Source organism: Acomys russatus, chromosome 29 (assembly GCF_903995435.1).
Source record: "Acomys russatus chromosome 29, mAcoRus1.1, whole genome shotgun sequence".
In the NCBI taxonomy this organism is placed as follows: domain Eukaryota; kingdom Metazoa; phylum Chordata; class Mammalia; order Rodentia; family Muridae; genus Acomys; species Acomys russatus.
In genome coordinates, this window is record NC_067165.1 from 9,914,389 (window position 1) to 9,936,078 (window position 21,690).

The 21,690-nt window shown below is 43.6% G+C and overlaps 1 protein-coding gene across 1 annotated transcript in view; it reads left to right on the plus strand.

Annotated features, from left to right (window-relative positions):
- Agbl4 (AGBL carboxypeptidase 4) overlaps positions 1 to 21,690 on the plus strand; it is a 1,177,749-nt gene that overhangs the window by 1,117,341 nt on the left and 38,718 nt on the right. The window contains exons 10-11 of the mRNA XM_051171890.1: positions 13,299 to 13,451; positions 15,539 to 15,701. Coding sequence (XP_051027847.1) covers positions 13,299 to 13,451; positions 15,539 to 15,701 — 316 coding nt within the window. The remainder of the gene's footprint in view (positions 1 to 13,298; positions 13,452 to 15,538; positions 15,702 to 21,690) is intronic.

The window sequence follows — 21,690 nt, forward strand, 5'->3', positions numbered from 1 at the left end:
TCTGTTTGCTTGTTAGCAAACAGCAAAAGATGAGCTTGCAGATGGTGGCAGGTCATCAAGGACATGGACTTCATATGGGAAACACATGTCATATGTATTGATAATATCTCCTTCTCCCCTTAAGATCAGGTCAAAGGTTAGGTAATCAATACAGAAACATATAGCAAGAACTTTTCTGTGGGGACAAGTTTTGTTTTTTATTTTGTCATTGATCCACTGTAACCTGGGGCTTTTATTCATTTGAAAAGCAGGTGTGGTGAGATGGCTGTGAACATGGTATTTAGATTTCTGATGCTATTTCATGTGTCAAAAGAGTTAAAGGCAAACCTTCTCTGACTTTGGTCAGCTCTTAGCAGTGTGCGTTCACTTCTTGCTACTTTCTTGCTGAGTAGAACGGTAAATATAAACTGAAAGTTTCCTCCAAGGAAAGAATGCTCACAGTCCCTAATCACAACATTCACCGCTAGTAGATGGCATGGATATTTGAGTTTGTGTCTTTAGGTGTTTGTTTAAAAAAATTTTTTTTTTCTGTTTCTATATCCTAAGAAAGATGTGTTATGTTTCTGCTTAACTATATTGAGAAAGAGTTCTATTTTTATAAGAAACATATGACTATATGGGGGAAATGTGCCTTTCATTCAAATTGCCATATTTGGGAAAAAATAAGCTTGTTTTTTTGGATCCAAACAACATAATCCAAGACTGTAGAGCATCTGATCACATCATGTCCTAACTAGGAACAAATTCGGCTTTGACTGGAATGCAGCCTTCTAAACCCAGGCTTTGGAAGCTCAGCCCCCAGTCCCATAGTGTTAGGCTATTAGAATCTCTGAAGGGTATTTAAACAATGCGGGCTCTGCCCTCAAGTCGGCTAATGATTCTATAAAAATAGCTGGCAGAGTAGGTTTCTCCTGCTCTTCTCTTCTGCCACGTGGGAGCAGAGTTTGTCCTTACTTGGGCCCCTTCTGTTTTCTGACATGAAGATGCAGCAAGAAGAATCACCAGATGCTCCTCGGCCTCTAGGGTGATGAGAAACTAATTTCTGTTCTTCATCCATTGCCCAGCCTTAAGTATTCTATTAGAGGGGCCCAATACAGAACTAAGACAAGTGGTGAAGCTGTGTAATCACCCAACTTTGACTTGTAAGATGACAGTCCTCTGATCGCAGGGAGCGGTCTCTCCATCTGAGGTAAAAAGCTTGAGAGATAGTCAGGCAATCTCTCTGTCCACAGAAGGATCCTCTGCTTACCCCAGCCTGGTGAATGCATTCTCCTCCAACTGGATGTGGTTCAAGAGCTATTTCCTCTGTAAAGTCTTTTCAGGACGCTCACTCATCAGCCACCCTTCTGCTCCTGAGTCTTTGTCTACTTCCCTCATAACAACACCTGAAAGGCTTGCATATACTCACCTGAGTCCCCAAACAGTACCATAGTAGGATTGAGAGGTATAGGGGAAAGAGTATAGGAGGAGAGAAGAAATGAGAGGAGAGAAGAGAGAAGCGCAAGGAGCAAGGGAGAGAAAGAAGAGGAATAAAGAATAAAGGACAGACACTGGTTCCTGCCTGTGCCCTTATGTTCCCTTCCTTCTCTTCTCCAGCTGACTCTGAATGAAACAAGTAGGTGCCAGCTTAGTTTCCCCAGGACAAAGCACATCATTTCAGGGTCTTGTGAGATGGCTCAGAGATTAAGAGTCCTTACTGCTCTTGCAGAAGACCCAGGCTTGGTTCCCAGAACCCACATGGTCACTCACAACCACCTGTAATTCCAGTTCCATTAAATTCGACTCCCCCTTCTGGCCTCTGTATGCACATGGTGCAATAAACTTATGTAGGGACCCACATACTGTGCATAAAAATAATAAATAAGTCCTTATAAAAATACATCAGACTGTACTTCTTAAAAAAATAAAAATAAAAAGCCCAAAATGCTGGCACCTTGAACACTTTTTTGAAATGTGGTAACATGGTCTGTGCCAAGTTGGAAGGCAATAACAGTGTGAAAATGGCTGAACGGCCTTCCTACCCAGGCTTTTCCCACAGGTCATGCCAAGGAAATGAACTCTGCAGTTATGTCTTCAAAGAGAGAATGTGAGGGAGTCGGGGAGGGTAGCACCACTTGTCCCCAGTTAAAAGTCTGAGGATGGAAGACGGCAACAAGAAAATCAAATATTTGAAGAATACCCGACCTCAGGAGCATGGTAGTAGAAGGTATCCGAGGCCTGTCAACAAAACGTTTGTCTCAATTGAAGTCTGAAATTGAAATCCAAAGAGGAAAGTTTCTCTGTGTTCTCAGTGCAGATTAGAAGGAAAGCCAAGATGAGTTTTCTGGCAAAAGGAGAAAAAAAAAAAAAAAAAAAAAAAAAACATCTCCCAAGAGCCTGCTGTATAACAGCACCTCCAGTTCAGTAGATAGACATCTATCCTTACCCCACTGGATTAGCTGACAGCCTCCTGCAGTAGGTACCCCCCAAGGATCAGGGCCACAGCTATTTATTGAGTGTCTAATATGTGCCCAAAGGTGCCTTCCTTTCATTACCCTTTGCTTTTTAATGAAGCAACATTAACTTTTAATTATCAAGTTAAAATGTCCCTTAGCTCTCATGGGTTTATATATTATGGCTCAGTCCTCTCTTCGCTGAGAGTTCCTTGATTATTTTGCTCCATCTTCCCACTCAAACTGCAGCTGCCCAAAGACAGTCCTGGCACTCTCTCTCTCTGCAGGAGCAAGCGTGTGAGGTGGTCCCCACGGGAGAGAGCCCAGCAGAGGCTTCGGATATAATGACGTGTGAGTTAGAATCCCACTTCGGCCCTATGAGATCTTAGAGAGCTCTTACTGAGATTGCGATCTAGTTCCTTCATGGGTTGTTGAGAGTTGGATGAGCTAATTGTTGGGAGAATGGCCTATAAGCTATATAAATGGGCAGCACGCTGGTTGTTGTCAATAGATTTTCTATTGAAAAAGGAAGAGATTTCTACTTATCTAAGTTGGGTCCCCAAGCTCCTCTCAACTCTGTGCTCCTGTAGCTCTTGCCCCTCTCCTTCACTTCTCCAAACTGTCATTGTACATGCAACTTCAGTTAAAATGTCCATATTTCCTACAAGGCTTTAATCTCCAAGAAGGCCATATGCCTTGTACCAAGCACAGCACCTGTGTGTACCATCACTGGGTAATTGAAAAAGAACATATTGTGAGTCTATAAACTTCTAGACATTTGGCTAGGCATTAAGTCAGTTACCTCTTTTAACTTCACGCAATCCCGTATGCTGGGAATTGTTATCTCCAATTTCCAGAGGGGACACAGAGAATCAGAAAAGGAAACTGATTCTCCCGCTCATCAGGCTCACCCTTGCTGGAACGGACACTGAAGGTCAAGTCTATGAGGCCTGAATCACTCTGCTGCCATGGCTGCCCTTCTGTGATCATTGTCATTGTCATGGCAACAACTCAGGCCACCAGTCATTGATGTGGAAGAGGAAGCAGAAATGAAGAGGTCCTACTTAATCTTGATGGCCTGTTCCAAACCCACCCCTTCCTTGGGTGCCAAGCCTCCTGTCTGTGATTCTTTTTCCAGGCCTAGGGGTAAAGGAGGAAAATGGAGGCAGGGAAAGGCTCTTCCTTCCTGCTAGGACAGGCATGAGCCTCCCTAGATCCTTAGCAGGAGAATATAGCAACGTCTGCAGTTACATGCAGATTGGACTTTTTGGTTCCAAGTTAGACAGTGAGAGACAAGTTGGAAATAAGAGAATGGAGGGAGGGTGGCTTCTCATCTTGCTGTGACTGAGGCATTTTCCCTGCTTGAAAACATTGCACTCACAGGTTACCCTGATCCAGAGTTTATTCTTCTGATGCAAATGGAGTTCACAGATGCAGAGGCTGGGCTGTTCTGCACAATTGGAGATTAAAATCTCGGACCCTGGTCAGAAAGACTTAGGGTATGTCTCAACATTGTCGATCGCAAGTTCCCCTTGCCTCAGATTTGTCTGGCAGCAGTGCTTGCCTCATATATTGTCAGAAGAGTGGCAGGAGGTCCAGTCCTAAGAAGTGCTCCATAAATGGCGGCAACGTCAGTGGTGTGAGGGTCAACGAAAGCATGGGCTATGGAACCTGGTGGCTTGAGTTCTGCCGGTTATCACTATGTGACGTGGGACTCTCTCTGCACGCGATTTAACCTCTGTTCCTGAGTTCCCTTATTTGTAAGTGGTGTTTCTATCTGATAAGTCTCTGTGAGGTCCGGTGAGGATCTGGCACCTGGTTAAGTCTATGTTGTTATTATATTTTCAATAGCTCCCCAGTGACTCATCTTAGAACAGCCATAACTTGTCCAATGGCCTGCGACTCCCTTGCCTACCTGTTGATGTGGCTGTGATGCCCAACTGGGTGTCAGTCCATCTGTTTCATTTACTCCAGGGTCTTATGATGACACCCAGCACATTGGGAATTCGCAGTAAAAGTTCTCAAGAACTAATTAATGAATGAATGAGGAGATGAATGAAAGGACTTTTGAAAAAAAATCTATAAGAATTTGAAGAGAGCACAGGGAGTCTTATGGAAAGCGGAGGGGGATAGAAGGGCATGGAGGGGACAGGAGCTCCACAAGAAGACCAACAGGGCCAGCAAATCTGGGCCCAGGGTGGCCCTGCAGAGATTGATGCACTAACCAAGGACCACACATGGCCCCCTGGTCAGAGTAGCCAAGAGGAAGCTCAGTCTCCATGTGGGTGCCCTAGTAAGGATAGCAAGGGGCTGTCTCTGCCTGCTCTTTGATCACTTCTCCCTAGTGGAGTGGCTTTGCCAGGCCACAGAGGAAGAGGATGCAGGCGGTCCTGATGAGACTTGATAGGCTGGGGTCACTTGGTAGGGGAGGAGGGCTCCTTGTTTCTGAGGACTAGGGGAGGGGAAGTGGAGGGAAAAGGGAGGGAGAATAGGACTGGGAGGCGATGAGGAATGGGGCTATGATTAGGACGTAAAGTGAATAAATTTTTTTTAATTTAAATAAAAATAAATTCAGAGAAAGGTAACTGATAGCATTAAGGAGACTTGTATGTCAAGAGGCCATTTGAGATGAACATTAAATAATGAACAAAGTGTTTCCAGGTGGAAAAGCAAGGGAAGTCTGGTGTAGAGTGTGTGAGAGTGCCTAAGAAAGCACAGGAGGCTCTGCCAGGGATGAGGCAGAGAGAACAGAAGAGGCCCGAGGCCTAGATCTTTGGTTCTCTAGGTGGCTGCCTGGACTTCTTAGGTGACTTTTCTCTTCCTTTGTGGCAGAAACTGTTCAGCCATGATCAGAACATACCTGACATACGAAAAAGATGTCGACATGCTACTTCAAAAAGTTACACTACACAAAATAGAAGACCTTGACACTGTTTTGTTTGTTTGACTGTCTTCTGAGACATGCTGCCGAAGCAGGCATCAGATCTGGTCTCAAGTGACCCTTATACCTTTAGGCTACAGCTGTGTGCCACTGTGTCCAGCTGCTTGGTTATTACACAGTCTTCAATTTTCCAACTCTCATAAATATTTCCACCTTTAAAATAACCAACCAAAAGATATGTCAACTTATTTTAAACAGTTTGTCTTTGTTTGTTTACCTGAGTTCACAGGAAAAACATCTGGGAGGGAATCTTAGCTGGGACGATGTCAGGGCTGTTCTTGAACACTTCTCACTCCTCCCATGCCCACCCTCGCCTCAAAGCCCCTTTTGAGCATCCGAGGCAAGCAGTGCCCAGATGTGGCGTTCCTCAGCTCAGAGGTGAAAGAACCTGCATGGCATGTGCTTGGCTATGGTTAAGCTATTGCTTGCTAGACTCCAAGCTCCTGAGAGCAGAAAAACAGAGAGAGAGGAGCCTTGTGGCCAGCTGCCCTGGTTTCCATCTCACCCCTCAGTTTACTCATCTGCAAAACAGAAACATTAACAGAGTTCATTCTTCTCAGCCTGTCATTGCTTAAGCCAAGCTTCCTCTTCATCTCCACTAAAGCCCCTCTGCCCTTCCGGAATGGAGTTTCCTGGATCTTCCTTCATTTCATCAAATGTGTATGACACAGAAGCACCCCCCAGTGTGAAGGATTCAACACCATTTCAGAGTACTAGGCTCAGGTTTCGGCTTCTGCAGAGGGAGATGAAGCAGCTCAGAATGTAGAATGAAAATCCAGCTCCTCCCTTGTGTCTAAAAGAAAGTGAACTGCGCACTAAATTATGTTGCAAATATGCCCCAAGGTAGTTTTAATTTTATTGGCACCGATTTTAATTTACTCTTTAGGCCCCTGATTGCAGGATGAGCTCTTGGCTGCTGGCGAGGGGACAGCCCTTCATCACTTGGTTTTAATTAAGGTTCTTAAGTTTGGAAGGAAAGAACAGAGATGTCCCTTCCCCCACTTCTGTTCTCATTCCCAAGTTATAATTAAGGACCGTGCATCTGTGACAGATTCCTTGTTCTATGTAGCATGGCCACAGAAAATAAGTTATTTGATTTCTAAAAAGGCAAACAAAACAAAACAAAACAAACCCCTAAAGGTGCATTTGATTATTCATCAATTCACTTGCCTGTTCATGAGTTTGTTTTCTCATTTCTTCATTCAACAAGCTTTAATAACAGGCTATATAGCAGCTCTTGTCCTGGTCCTATGGATTTTAAAAAATTGATAATGTATGATCCCTGCCTTCAAAGAGTTCACATGCTAAAGAGGGTTACAAGGTCATGAAGGGGGCTAATCAGTTAGCCTGAGGCATAAAATAAGGCCTTTGAGGAGACGGTAAACTACAAGGGATTGAACCCAGGGCCTTGGGTATACTAGGTAACTGCTCTTCCACTAAGGTACATCCCAATTCTCATTCTCTCTCTCTCTCTCTCTCTCTCTCTCTCTCTCTCTCTCTCTCTCTCTCTCTCTCTCTCTCTCTCTCTCCCTCCGTGTTTCATTTTTAGACAGTATTTCCCTTAGCCACATGGGCTAACCTCTAATTTGTGATCGTCCCAACTCAACCTCTTAAGTATCTGGGATGATAGCAAAATAAAACATTCCAAACCAAGATTTTGTACTAATCAAAATGAATAATACTAGCTTTTAAAACAAGCTCAAAATCTCAATTGCATTGATCCATTAAAGGTTTATTTGTGCCTCTCATCATAGTCAGATACAAGCCTTCTGCTCATCTTTCTGTAAGTATTGATTCAGGGACATGGGCAAATGAAAATAAGAACATGCGTGTTCCTGAGTATATTGTAGATATGAGCAGAAAAAATAGCCAGAGGCATCTGGAAAAGTCTAGACTGAACTGGGCCATGAGAAGAGGAGCTTGGGAGAGTGAGGGAGAAAAAGAAGAGAAAGAGACCGGTAACTAAGAAAGCAGGTAGCCAAAATGGCTGAGTATATAGAAAAGTGGAGGTGGGGAAAAGGAAGCCCAGCCCCTGGCCTGGACAGATTTAGGATAAAAGCACAGGATGAGAAGTACTGATATGGATGAGCCCCAGGTACTGAGTAAGACTTGCCCCAGGTTTCTTTGGGACCTGACAGTAGGCTTCTTTTTTCCACATGATATTATTTTTACAGATAGCTTCCATGAAAGACAAGAATGTACTTGCTTATATGTAAATTTTTATGACCATCCCCAATATGGCAGTGTCCACTGTTGTCCACATCCTATTTGATCAAAACTGAATAGCAAGAGAGAATAGCAACTGTCTTCCTTGTTACAGGAAAAAAGAAAGCAGGACAGGCAAGCATCTTTTCAGTTTATGTCTTACATTCCAAAGCTGGGAAGAGTTAACTAGATAAAAGGGTAGAGACAGTATCCAGGCGTTGTGTGTGGATTCAGAGATAAATGATGATGAACTCAGTGGTCCAAAGTTCTCCAGGTAGCTCCATGTGGCAGAAAATAATAAGAGCTGATTCTGAGGACAGGGACCATATCATGTAGGGGTTTTTAAAGCATATTCAAGGGATTGGCCTCTATCCTATAAGCAATAAAAAGCTGTAGATCAGTCTGAACTGGAGCAGTGTAAGTGTTTGCATATGAAAAAGGCCTCTTTAAAACAGCAAGGAAATCTATTAAGAAACTATTATAATAGTAGACTGACCGAGCAAGAGAAAATGAGAATTTGGATCAGATCTGTGTCTCTCCCCAAGGAACTCATAGGAAATTCTGTCTGTCACCTAGATTGCACATACAGTGACAAGTGCTGGCATCAAGGCTCATGCAAAAAGCTGTACAGAAAAATGAGTGAATTACAATGAGGATGAGAAGAACTAATGAAAAGTTTAACGAAGACTCTTTCTGTCTCATCCATTTACCAGTTATTTTTTATGTCTATAATATTTTATTAACAATTTCATGCATACATACAATGTATTTTGACCACACTCACCCCTGACTCTTCCCCTAATGACTTCTCACATCTCCTCATTCTCTTTCTTTTTTTAATAACCCACTGAGTTTACTTTGTGCTACCCAGATTCTCATGGATGTAGGGCCATTCAGTGGAACATAAGTGACCTATACTATTAAAGAAAAATGACGCTTCCTCCCCCAGCAGCCTTAAACTCTCAATAATGCCTCAGCTGAGTGTCCTGAGAACCCACACCCCTGTCCATGCTAGGATGTTGACTGCCATGGTCTCATATGTTCTTGGGAAGGCAACCATGCTGCTGGGAGTTACTGGGTGTATAAGATGCTGTTTTGATTTACTCTTTTCAGACTTCTGGCTCTTACACTCCTCCTGGCCCCTCTTCTTCAATGGTTCCTGAGTATTGGGCAGAGCGGGTAGTAGTGATATAGATGTCTTGGTTGTGGTTTAGCATTCCAAACATTTATTCTTTGCATTTGACCAACTGTGAGCTTCTCAATCAACAACCATAAAGAAATTTCTCTAATGAGGTCTGAGGACTGCACTAATCTAGAGGTAGAGAGATATGAGTTCACAGGGAAGTTTCAGACTATGAATAATTAAGAGAATAATTAATAGGTTCACCCTTGAGGACTGTGAACTCCTAAACCATTGGTTCTTGGACAAATTAACAGTGCCATGACTGCATTGCCTTACGTGAAATGGATGTTAAATCCAATCAGAAAGTGGTGGTTAGTCCCATAACCTTGCCATGTTGGTCATATTGTAGTTCACACTATTAATTCCTGGGTAAGACTTTTTCCTTATGCAGCCTACACAGCACTTTCTGGTACTAGGAAAGCTAGCCAACAGGGACAAAGATTCCAGTTTGATTTCTCCATGTTGTGTGTCCACATGTTTGGTGTCTTCAGCAATAGAGTTCTGATGGGCAGCCAAGATCAATACAATAATATGTATTATTTTGAGAGCTATCAGGACATCCTCAGCAACAACTTCAGGATAGTATCTCAAGGCTAGACCTGGATAATTCCAATTAAACTTCTTTTTATGAAAGCACACACACACACACACACACACACACACACACACAATGCCTAAGGAATAGAGGTTTCTATATGGCTTTTTCAAACATCATTGGTATTAATATCCCTCTCCCCATCCCTCCTCTGACATACCAACCCACTGGTAGAAACTCAAATGGAAAACTTAAAGGTAAACAAAGGAACGGGAAACAAAAGAAACAGTGAAAGAAGTCAAATCAGAAACTCCAAAAGAAATGGATGATAGATGTGATCACATTAAGGAAAAAAAACTTTTGAAAGTTAGTTCATGGAGTGGTGTTCTAGTAAAAGTAATAAAAAGAAAAGAATGACAAAATATTTTATATGGCACATAAAGGTGAATTTATATGATATACAGCTTCTATGAATCAGTAAAATTAGAGAGAGAGAGACTAGTAACTCAATTCTAAAATGGGCAAAGAAAATGAACAGTCATTTCACAGAAAATGCAAATAGCTCTTACATGTATGAAAAGAAGTTTAACTAGATAATAAAAGATAATTGCACTAACAGAAATTCACATTAAAGCTCATCTTAGATATCATTTCCGACCCATCAAAAATAGTACGTTTCAAAAAGTAAAATTGGACCATGTTGTCAAGGTGATGAGGTTCCAATACACTGTTAGGAGTATACTGGCCTTTCTAAGTGAGCCTGGCAGTATTTATCAGAATTGCAGATACACATAGAATCTTAGTGATTCAATCTCTATGAATCTAGCTTATAACTGCATCTGTATAAACTGCTGTGTATGCAAAGTCCATCACCATTGATAAGAGAAAAAGGACTGAAACTGTCTTATATGTCGATCATGCAGGGAGTGTATTGGCTATCAAAAAGAATGAAACAACTATTTGTTGAGAAAAAATTTACCCCCAAGGCATAAAAGAAGAAGAAGAAGAAGAAGAAGAAGAAGAAGAAGAAGAAGAAGAAGAAGAAGAAGAAAAAGAAGAAGAAGAAGAAGAAGAAGAAGAAGAAGAAGAAGAAGAAGAAGAAGAAGAAGAAGAAAGAGGAAGAGAAGAAGAAGGAAGAGGAGGAGAAGAAGAAGAAGGAGAAGGAGAAGGAGAAGAAGAAGAAGAAGAAGAAGAAGAAGAAGAAGAAGAAGAAGAAGAAGAAGAAGAAGAAGAAGAAGAAACAGACCTTAACAATAAGATTAGAGTGCTACTATTTTGGAGTGGGGACACTATTTCATTGTTCATACACAAACTGTTTCTGGAAGAGTGATGCCAACCTGATAGCAAAATTGTATGATTGCATTATAGAGTGGAAAGATTCTTTTCCACTGTAAATTATTACATGCCTTTTAACTTTGACTCATATGCGCCAATCAATTAAAATTCACCTGCTGGTAATTTAAAGTAAAGTCACATTAGCCACCCAGTGTGAGAATGCCAGATTTGAGGGACGACTGATGCCATATCCAAGTGGTTGTCAGTGGGGCTTGGCTTTAATTCTTGCTCCATCACCAGCTTGTCAGCCAAGCCACTTCTCCACTCAGGGCTGTTTGGAGAAAGGTCAGAGGGACTGAATTCTAAGGCCTCTGTCTCTGGCAGTCAGAGGTATAAATTGTAGTCTTTCTTCACACATTTCTCAAGTCATCTGTCTACCTCTTCCTTTCCTCTGCAACTCATCAAAAGCTCAGAGGAAAAGACAGACAATTGAAGAAAATAAAATTGCAAAGATGACTTTTATGGGGCTCCTGTTGGATCAGTGTGTATTCCTCCTCCAAAGCCAAAAATGATGAGTTTAATATCACACAGAGAACTGCCTCTTGTTGCTCTCCAAAGACAGTGTATGCTACCCAGAGAGCCAGGAGCTCAGCAAGACATAATTCTTCACTTCAACTCTGAGGCAAATGAAATGACAGTCATCAAGCCCATATTCTAGAAGCAACATGGATTTTATTTGGCAATAACTTCATTTGAAAGTGTCCCAAGGAGGGTGAATCCTCCCATATGTAGACATTCCTTCTTTTCCAGGGCTACAAACTAGAAAGAAGATGGTTAAGTGACCAGGCTTGGCTAGTGTTGGTTACTGGTGACCAGTCAATTTGGGCATTTGTCCCAATTATTCTTTGAGCTTGGGCAAATCTTTTTCACACTTGCACCTTTGTTAATCTCAAGAGGACTGGTGTATGTGTGTGTGTGTGTGTGTGTGTGTGTGTGTGTGTGTGTGTGTGTGAGAGAGAGAGAGAGAGAGAGAGAGAGAGAGAGAGAGAGAGAGAGAGAAAGAGAGACAGAGAGACAGAGAGAGAGAGATTTGACGTATAAAAAGAGGAGGATCATTGTATTTGAGAGACACTGAAGATCTAATGTCCTGAAAGTCCGCTTGTTTCTGCCAGTCTGTTGTGGTATCTGGTGTCATCTCCTGGTGTCTTTTATACCATCATTCTGCTGACTGTCCTGAGCATCCTGTACTTATAGTCACTACACCCTTATAGACGATTCCCCACTTTCAGGGAATTTAATAAATAATATCATATCAAGCTAGAACATGTCTTAACTAGGCAAGCAGAGACAGTCTCGGTAATGTCATTTACAGATTACATAGCCTCCTCTATTATGAATGGTTCCTTTGTTATTGGAGAAAAAATGAGACATCATGAGGAAAGGTTAAATGAAAGAGCCCATTAAGATTTCATGAGTAAAGCTTCTAGAATGGAGCCTAGCATGCTTTAGGTATGCTTGAGGTGATAGCAAGTATTATTACTATGTTCACTTCCCAGTACTTCTGAGATTAGAATCAAAATACACATTTTTCAGATTAAAAATATCCCATCCCAAACTATCTAGGGCTAGTGAAGTCACTGTAGCTACCACTTCCAAGATACACTCTAAATAATTGCCCTCTATCCACAGAAAAATGTATCCCTTACCTCTCCCTCATCAAGGAAACTTCTCTTTACAACAGATGGAAACCATTATAGAAAACCACAATCAATCAAAATGCAGAGTTATGGAGTCCCAGTGGATACATCTACAAAATATTCCAGCACCCAAGGCTCGGGGATCATTGCAGAAGACACGGCAGGAAGATTTTTAGGAACCGGAGGGTTAGGGAAATTGCTGTGAGATTGTGTCTCCTAGTACTGTCAGAAGCTCCATCCATAGAGTCTCACCATCAGCTGCCTACACATGAACTGAATGAGGACAACAATAGACATGCCAAAGGGAACCAGGGCAAAAACCACAGGCTTCAATCCTATACAATGAATCATAGGAAACTATGGCATTCTCAGAGTGTGAGAAATAGCCTTCCCTGAGGAAGAACACACTAAAACACACATATTTGCATGTAATAACAGTTAATGAAAAAAGAACATGAATTTGAAAGAGAGCAGGAAGAGCTATATGGGAGGGTTTTGAGGGAGGAAGGGGAACGGAGAAATGATGAAATTATAACCTCAAAAATGAAAGAAAATGTTTTGTTTTTTTTTTTTTAAATCCCGAGGCTCAAATTAGAAGCACAATTTACCCTAGGCTCCACAGCTGAAAATGGAAGCTAAGACAAAATTGCACAAATTCTCAATGTAAATACAATTATTTCATGGAAGGTATCTCTTATTAATCAAATAATAACTTCTCGTTATGTCTAATCATGTTCTATGTAAGTAACTTAGTTGAAAATATAACAAAACTCTTATTTCTTTGAGACGTCTAAAAGACAGATGCTACCAGTAGCACTTCCCGACACAGAGGACACATTAGTTAAAATGAACAGAAATCGATCCTCGTCTGTCTCCTGCCCTCCAATCACATTGCAAATAGCTGCCAAGTCTATCGCGGGAGGGGGCGGGCGGGGGAGAAGGGGGCTAACTCGAAAGGGTGTGCATAGTGTGGTCTTTAATATCACTCTGCAGTCCCAGCCTTCTCATTCGTTATCTGTTCTTTCACCAGAAAACAAGCCTGGAGTTCTATATTGACATCCACGCCCACTCCACCATGATGAACGGCTTCATGTATGGCAATATCTTTGAGGATGAGGAACGGTTCCAAAGGCAGTCCATTTTTCCAAAGCTCCTTTGCCAGAACGCCGAGGACTTCTCCTATGTAAGTCAAAAGTTCTCGGGTAGCCCGTCGCAGCCCTGTGTGCCTCAGCACCTCTTCCTGTCACACCTCGGTCTTCTTCTTCTTCTTCTTCTTCTTCTTCTTCTTCTTCTTCTTCTTCTTCTTCTTCTTCTTCTTCTTCTTCTTCTTCTTCTTCTTCTTCTTCTTTGGGTTCACTTTCACTTGGCTTGACAGAGTAGTGTTTGGGCCTATTAGTCACCGAGAGTTTGTTTAGTGAGTCTGACTCCAACATTAGCAAAACAAAGAAACTCATCAGGTGGTCTCCCTGGTTCATGCCTAGCCCACCCATGGTCTGCCTTCACTTGTCCCAGTTCTTCCAGAAGGAGAACAGCATGTCTTCTCAAGAGGTTATATACCCACCACTCTCATCTTCCATGCCTTTCTTGGCCCCAATTGCTTTGGCAGTCATTAGTGAGTATATTTCTTTTTACCCTGCCTGCTCCACAGCTCCTTGGGCCAATATATGCTGTAATAGATGTGAAAGACCCTTGCAGGCAGAAAAGGCCACAACAACCTCCAGAGAAGTGCAAGGCATGGGCCAGGAGGGGGCAGTTAGAAATTGTGTAGCACAGAGCAATGTCATAAAAAAGCAGGAGAGACAGACGATGGGAAGGGATATCAGCATGCACTATTAGGACAGGGGGATGTTTTTGCTCATTTTTCCTTTGTCTCAATACTAAATCTTTGGACCTTGTGACTGCCATGTGGCCAGTTGGGAAGAGGCCCACAGAGGTCATGGCAATTTTTGAAGTTGATGAGCTGAAAATTCACCTGCTCATTGCTTCAGGCTGGACATTAGTGAGGATGATGAATTTCTCTGTGTGGTAAGATGCACTTTGAATTACAGTCTTTGAGTGGCAGAGTAAGAAAGGAATTGGAGGTTGTTTAGCACAGTCCTTTTTCAGAACCAGGAGAAATCCATGCAACAGAAAAGTTGAGAATCTACTCTCAAGTCATCTAGAATTTAGAGGGTAGGATCAAACAGGTGCCTGCCCATTTGCAGCTATAAGACAAAAGCAACCATTCGTTTGTGTAGGAACCTTGTATAGTCTTTTCAAGTGTACTGGTTTCAGAGAGAGCTGCTACCTTCAGTTCAATAGAAGGTGTCCCATAGGTCTCAGAGGTGCTCACAGGAGTGAGAGTTCCTGGATATACAGACGAGACATCATCTGGGCCATGTTTACAGTCTTGTGTTTCTGTATCTCAGCTTCCTCTGGAGCTCTGGGCTGCTATCAAGGTCAACCATCCCATCCCTGTCTCTGATTCTCAAGATCTGGCTCCAAAATGGGACCATTATGTTTTTACTACATAGGTTGTGAGGCCTTTGCCCTGGACATCCTATGAGTTTTCATAATTTCCTCCACCTCTACTATGCAAACAAGGAAACTGAGGTACACCCAAAGGGCAAGCTGACAGCTGTCAAACACTGGAGAAGCAAAACTTACATGTCTGAATAGAAGACCTAAGTTGTGCCTGCTTATTACTTTACTTACCCTGATGGATGATGCTAACATGTTACAAAGGGAGCATCCATGATCTCCCTAACTCATGTTGAACATGAGTTCAGTTCTTTCTAGTGAGACGGGGAACACAAGGATACCTGGAGCCATGTAGTCCTGGCTCCACATCTGTACTGTTTTACTTACTTGTTGCACGTCTGTGAGCCTCGTTTTCTTTATCCACAGAGAGATAAAATAGGAACCCCTACTTCAATAGGCCCTTTTGAAACTAACACATGATACTACCTAGGGAACAATATCATCGAGCTGAATGTTTCATTCTGATTATGATCACAGTGTAGTTTCTTCTTGCCCCTGCCAGCCTCTCACTCCTTCTCCAGCCCCACCCAGATTCTGACAGGTAGCTGGGCCCGAAGAGCCCTGCTGGATGCTTTCTTTCAATTACCTTTGTTGACTAATCAGTCCTCACAATAACTGAGATGGTGAAATTGATCCTACTTGTCAGATGAGGAAACTGAGAACTGGAGGCACAAGATTTGCTCAATACCTAAATGTCGGTGTGGGCCACCTACATCTGATTCTCTCTCTTCCCAACTTTGTCTTTCACAGACGAGCACATCCTTCAACCGGGACGCTGTCAAAGCAGGGACCGGCCGACGCTTCCTTGGTGGCCTCCTGGACCACACATCGTACTGCTATACCCTAGAGGTTTCCTTCTACAGCTACATCATTGGGGGCACTACAGCTGCTGTGCCCTACACCGAAGAAGCCTGTATCCTTGCCAGGTCCCTACTACCCCAAGACAAGCCTTCATCTAGTGAGGGGCATCAAACCTGGAAGGATATTCCTATGCAGGTCAGGAGTTTGAGCCCAACCAAGGAAAGAGCTAGACTCCAAAGTGAGCAGGCTCCACTGGAGGTGCCTCTGGATTGTTTGGTTTGTCTCTGACCTTCCCACGCCCTTCATATGGGCACAGTCATGGACAGACGTGGGGCCTGCTCCTTCCAGGCCCCCTGTCTAGATTGAAAAAAAGGCCTTCAGATACAGGAGAGAAGTCTGAGTTCACAGGATGAAAGGAATTTGAACTTAAATAGTAGGTAACGAAGAACAACAGATGTTTTGTAAATAGGGGGACGTCATCTCGGCTGCACCGAAAGCAGAGACGTGCAGTAGGAGGTTGTCAGGACAGTCCACATGAGAGATGCTTCAGGCCAACGCTAGATGACAGCTGCAGGATATTTAAAGGCAGGACTGAGAGAGAGGATGCACGCATTAGTGTTCACAGGAGCTAGAGACTGGCAGGGTCAGTGGTGAGTGGTAAGGCCGTGCACCAGCCTCACAGCACCTGGACCTACCCTGCTTGTCAGCTAGGGGAGAAGAGGAGCCTGGAAATACACCAGGGAAGCACAAGCTAATTTAGTACATTCAAGGGTGATTACACCTGGTTCCTTTTTGATATACTTTCTTTCTTTCTTTTTTTTTTTTTTTAAAGACTCATCTCATAACAGAGGGAGAGCAGGCAGACAGATTGTGATCTTTGTTGGCTGCTGGCTCTGTGTCCCAATCAGAAAAAGAAATTACATGGTCTGGTGGGAATGGCAACATGGTGAGGGCGGAAGTGTCCTCTAGACTGGGAATCAAGAGACCTGATTCTGACGACAGCACAGGCCTCATCCCAGACAGTGCCCTTCAGCGAGTCCTCTGGGCTCTCTGAGGTGACTTTATCTTTACAAAGAAGCTGAGGACTTTTTGACTTTTCTATCCTGCTGTGGGAATCAGAAGCACCCACAAAGGATTACGTGCTATGCAAAGAGCAGACTTTCTACTCACACACATCTGAGTTTGAATCGTGCCTCAGCCACATAGTCGGTGGGCCACTTTGAGCAGGTTGCATAACCTCACTGTGCCTTGGTTTCTTAATCTGTAACCGTGAGGTAGAATGGTATGATGTTATGAGGTATCTGGTTATTATGACATTAAGGGACATAATTATACATTTTCAAAGGTGTCCAACATGATCAGTGGCCTTTGGCACCCTGGTTGTCCATGTTGCAGCAAGAATACAGGCCTTGTGTGAGAGTTCCGTGGGAGAGTTCTGTTTTATATTCTGAGGGGCCTGGCCCAGTTTTATAACCATTCCAGACATTGCTTCATCTGCAAAGTGAGGAAAACAATGAGCTACTTCTCAAGGTTGTAATGGGTACATGGGGTAGGCTATGTTGTCATGACCGGACAAATCAACGTGCCACATGCTCACACCTTCCTGTCATTTGCTATGGTTGTGAAATGATAGATTCTTGGTACTTTGGGGCCATTCTTCAATAAGGCCTATTTATATTTTATTGGCCTGACAACTAATAAACATGCTATGTTCAAATGATTGAGAGAGAGAGAGAGAGAGAGAGAGAGAGAGAGAGAGAGAGAGAGAGAGAGAAGGATAAACTAGAATCATAAAGTTAGCCAGTGCTTCTCCGGCCTGTTTTTATGGTCTGGTTACAAGCTAAGAGGAAACAGCTCTTTAACATAATGAATGAGAAAAAAAAAATATTGGGAAGAGTGAGCCCGGGTCCTGTCACTGTGGCCATACTGACGTCAGCTAATGCTGGCTCTGAAGAATGGTAGTTAGGCAAGGGAAGATACCAAGATCTGTCAGCTAACGGACCTCAGTTCAGACCTCACTGCATCCTTTGCAGTGGGTCCTCTGAAATGTTCATCAAGCTTTTTTTATTTACTCAACTATGCAACCAAGACTCATTAGGCACCGGAAAGAGACCGAGGAATAAAGCACAGTCCCCGTGTTCCAGGAAGATAGTTTGAAGGAGAGAGAACAAGGGAAAGAGACAGCTGCATCACAGAGAATAAATGTCTTGGCAGAGGAAAGATCTACTTGCCTGAGGGGTACCGGGAAGGGGGCAGCAGGGGAGGGAGGCAAGAGCTTTCTAGAAGAAAACAGTACTCAGCCCTCCAGAGTAAATGGGTGCAGACTAAGAAAGAAGAGGTGGAACCACCTTCCTGGCAGAGGGAGAAGTACAAGAGAGAGCCCAGATGCCCAGAAGAGGATGCTCTGTCCAAGCATTCCAGGGTAGCTGGGGCTCAGCCAGAAACAAGCCATGATCAATAAACATGGGAGAAAGACCTGTGAAAGAGGGCACCAGCGCATTGACTATGCAGCACTAACAAGTACAAAACAGCTTTATTGTTTGTTTCCACTGGCTGTGTAGATAAATGAATATAGATAACAGATCCATAGATATGAGAGCCCTGGCAGGCCCAGAGAGCACCTAGTCATTCTCAGGAAATTAAGAAGGCCCAATTAATTCTAGTCACAAAACAGTCTCACTTGAGCAATTACTGTGTCTGGTCTGATGCAAAATATTAAACCTCTTTAAAAAAAAAAAAAAAAAGCTACCCTCCCCGCCCTCTGGACCTTTCTCAGACAAGTCAATCATGGTGACCCCTGTTCACACTTCTGGGGGTAAGCAGAATGAAGGATGACTAGAAAGGAACAGGATGGGCCTCTGGTGCCTAGGGGATGGTAGGGACCATGCCACGTGAGCCTCTTAGACACCCAACTTTCCAGTGCCTGATGCTAGGTAGGGAGCTGTTCAGAGGGCCCCTCAGCTGGGCGTCCTTCCTCAACCCCAAATGATGTAGACGTTATCCCCACTAGGGGGCCACTGCTTCTCTCAGGTGGTCCTCCCCTATGAAGGCGAACTCAAGGCTGCTAAATTGTTTCAGATTTCTCTCTTTTAAGTCCTGCATGGTGGTTTCGTGCCAGTATTGAAATATATGTCTTGGGGATTTCAGCTGAAGCCGGCCTTCAATGAGTTCTGTGTCACATGCTCCCGTAGGTAGCAGGTAAGCCTGAGTGGGTTGCTGCTTGTTCAGATATAGGGCACAGGGACGCGTCAAGGAAGGTAGCCTGGATGTTGGTTTGAAGAACATGGTAGAGAGAAGGATCAGCCAATCTCTTACGTGTGGACTACTGGGGGCTGTGGGGCATTTTAGGCTCTGTGTGTGAGGTATTGTACATAGAAGGCTTAGGTGACATGCGAACGGTGAATGTTAGCAGACATATGGCTCTATGGTGTAGAAGCTCTGGAGAAAGACCTCGGCTTCGGACAGGTTCATAGTAAATACGACGTACTATGAAGTCACAATAAAATAGCTTTCTTGGTGTCACCTTCTGCCTCCTGAGTTAGTGAAAACAATGTTGGACTAGGAGTCAGGATCTCAGCTCCATCATGGCCTTCTGCTGTGTGATCTTGGTGAGTTCACTTGACCTCTCTAGTCAGCGTGAGGTCAGATAGGCCTCAGGGAGTGGAAATGAATGAGTGAGTGAAGGAGAGAAAGGCCTGGCCTTTGTCTCTTAGACCACCTGGCTCAGTGAGGTGATGGCAAGGTTAGGTCTGTGGTCTGAGCTGCTCTGTGTGCTTCTCTGTGCTCCTGAGTGTGTGCTGGAGTGCTGCCTGGGTTTCCGTTCTTGCTGGGAAGGTTATACTTTTTGGGTGGATGAAGAATAGGAAGAAGTTAGGTCTGACATGTTCAGTGGTATTTCTCTCAGATAAATCAGACACCTTAGAACTTTCCAGTTTCTTATTTGTCACACCTAGGGTCACAGTTTTGCAAAGATTAATAAGAAGAAAAAAAAATAAAAACCTTCAACTAGAGGGCTTGGAGAGTAGAATACTAAAGCTTACTGAAGTATGATCCTTATTTTTTTTTTTTTTTAATCCTCACTAAAGATATAAACTGGGGTTTGAGCTTTAAATCGGAATGCTGACTAGACTACTGGGTGAATGAATAGTAGCAGCATTAGTGATGGGAGCATCATAGCAGTGAGCTCTGCACTGGAGCGGCATTAGTGATGGGAGCATCATAGCAGTGAGCTCTGCACTGGAGCAGCATTAGTGATGGGAGCATCATAGCAGTGAGCTCTGCACTGGAGCGGCATTAGTGATGGGAGCATCATAGCAGTGAGCCTGCACTGGAGCAGCATTAGTGATGGGAGCATCATAGCAGTGAGCTCTGCACTGGAGCAGCATTAGTGATGGGAGCATCATAGCAGTGAGTTCTGCACTGGAGCGCCAGCTGTAGCTCTGGCTGCAACTTGCCATGCAGATTTGAGGAGGTCAGTAGGCCTCTGCATCTCAGTTTTCCCACCTCTATAGGTTGGGGATAATAGTTCTGCAAGCTTATTTCCAAATCAATAGGCAGATAGGTAGACATTCAGACAGATGGAGATAGTTACTTAACTTGAACCTTTGAGACAGAAGTAGAGGAAGTGACGCTCAGAAAAATCAAATGACGTTCCAGGGCTGCCTGTCTACCAAGTGTTAGAGTTGGGGTTTAAATCCTGACCCGGTGCAGCTCAAAGTGCCGCCTTGGCAAGTCATCTTGCCTCCCTCCCCGCTCCCTTCCCATGGCTTTGTAGAGGACAGGAACTTTTCTTATGAACTTCAGAGAGGCTGGGACTCACACAACTCCTACAGCTTCCCTACCTCCAGAAACCCCTCCCCGTAGGACCTGCCCCTGACACTAACCGGTCTGTCGTTCCTGATGACCCAGACCCAGCTCTGCTGCCCATTAGCAGCTTCTGCCTCACCCGTAGCCACCTTGGCCTTGGACCAATTGACTCCCACGGTCATGTCAAAGTGTGCCCTGGCTCCCGAATGCCCACTATTTAGCTGGAAAACCAAAATGCCATTACCTTTGTTCTCCATGCCTCCTTCATGCCCCTAAAAATGAGGTTTCCAAGGTTTTATCTGCTGTTGTCAAGTTTATAGCCATAATTCGAAATGCTGTTAATATTACTGTCAGCAGAGAACTACAAATTACAAAGTTGTAAAGTTACTTTATAGTGATAACTGTCAGCCTTCACTAGTGGTGCTGCAAGGCTCCATGGAAACCACGCTGATGATAAAGAGCGTTTATTGTTTCAGGATTGCAGCTGTGAGCTTGCAGACAGGAGGCCTCCTGGCTGATTCCCAAGTCACCTGAACCTGTTTTTCTGCGCTCATGTTCACTTGTACATCTATGCAATACCAACCACTTATCTCCCCACTTTCTTGTTGCACAAATGTGGGGGGGGGGCTCTTAAAGTCGAGGCTTTAACACAAATTCAGTTTCAACCAATTGCAGTTTTCTTTTTGAAGCTTAGTTTTGACCAGCCCAGAAGACAGCAAGGACCACCAAAGTGTCGCACCGTAACTGTTTTAAAACTCAGTGTTTAATTGATTGAAGCTCTATGTAGACAATATAGAATAATGGTCCTTAGACAAATAGAAAAGGCAACTCGGGAAAATATATAGAGATCTGGGGAAAGGTTTAAGCACTTTAACTGACACTGTTAAATTCATTATTGATTAATAAGTGGAGGTGTCAACACCACCACTATACACTACTGCCAAAACTGAGGCCACTCTGGCTTGTGGGCAGAAGCTGTCAGCTGCTCTGAGAAACAAGGAAATGCTGGCCCTTCCCTGCTTTGCTGCTGTCATCAGCCCCTGAGGCTGTTTTCATTTCTGGCCTTCAGTTTAAATCAGATACCAATAAAATGATACATGGGGCCTGAAGGACCATAGTAGGGGTGGGGGGAGGTAAGGGGAAGCACAAAACTGCAAAGAAGGCCTTATCGGAGAGGGTGTAGGGAGCTTTCAGTCCTAAGATTGGCATAGTTGAGAAAACCAAAAACAACAAACAAACAAAACCTACCAGACTCTTTAGCTACTCCTTCCAAAGTTATGAACTATGAACACTAG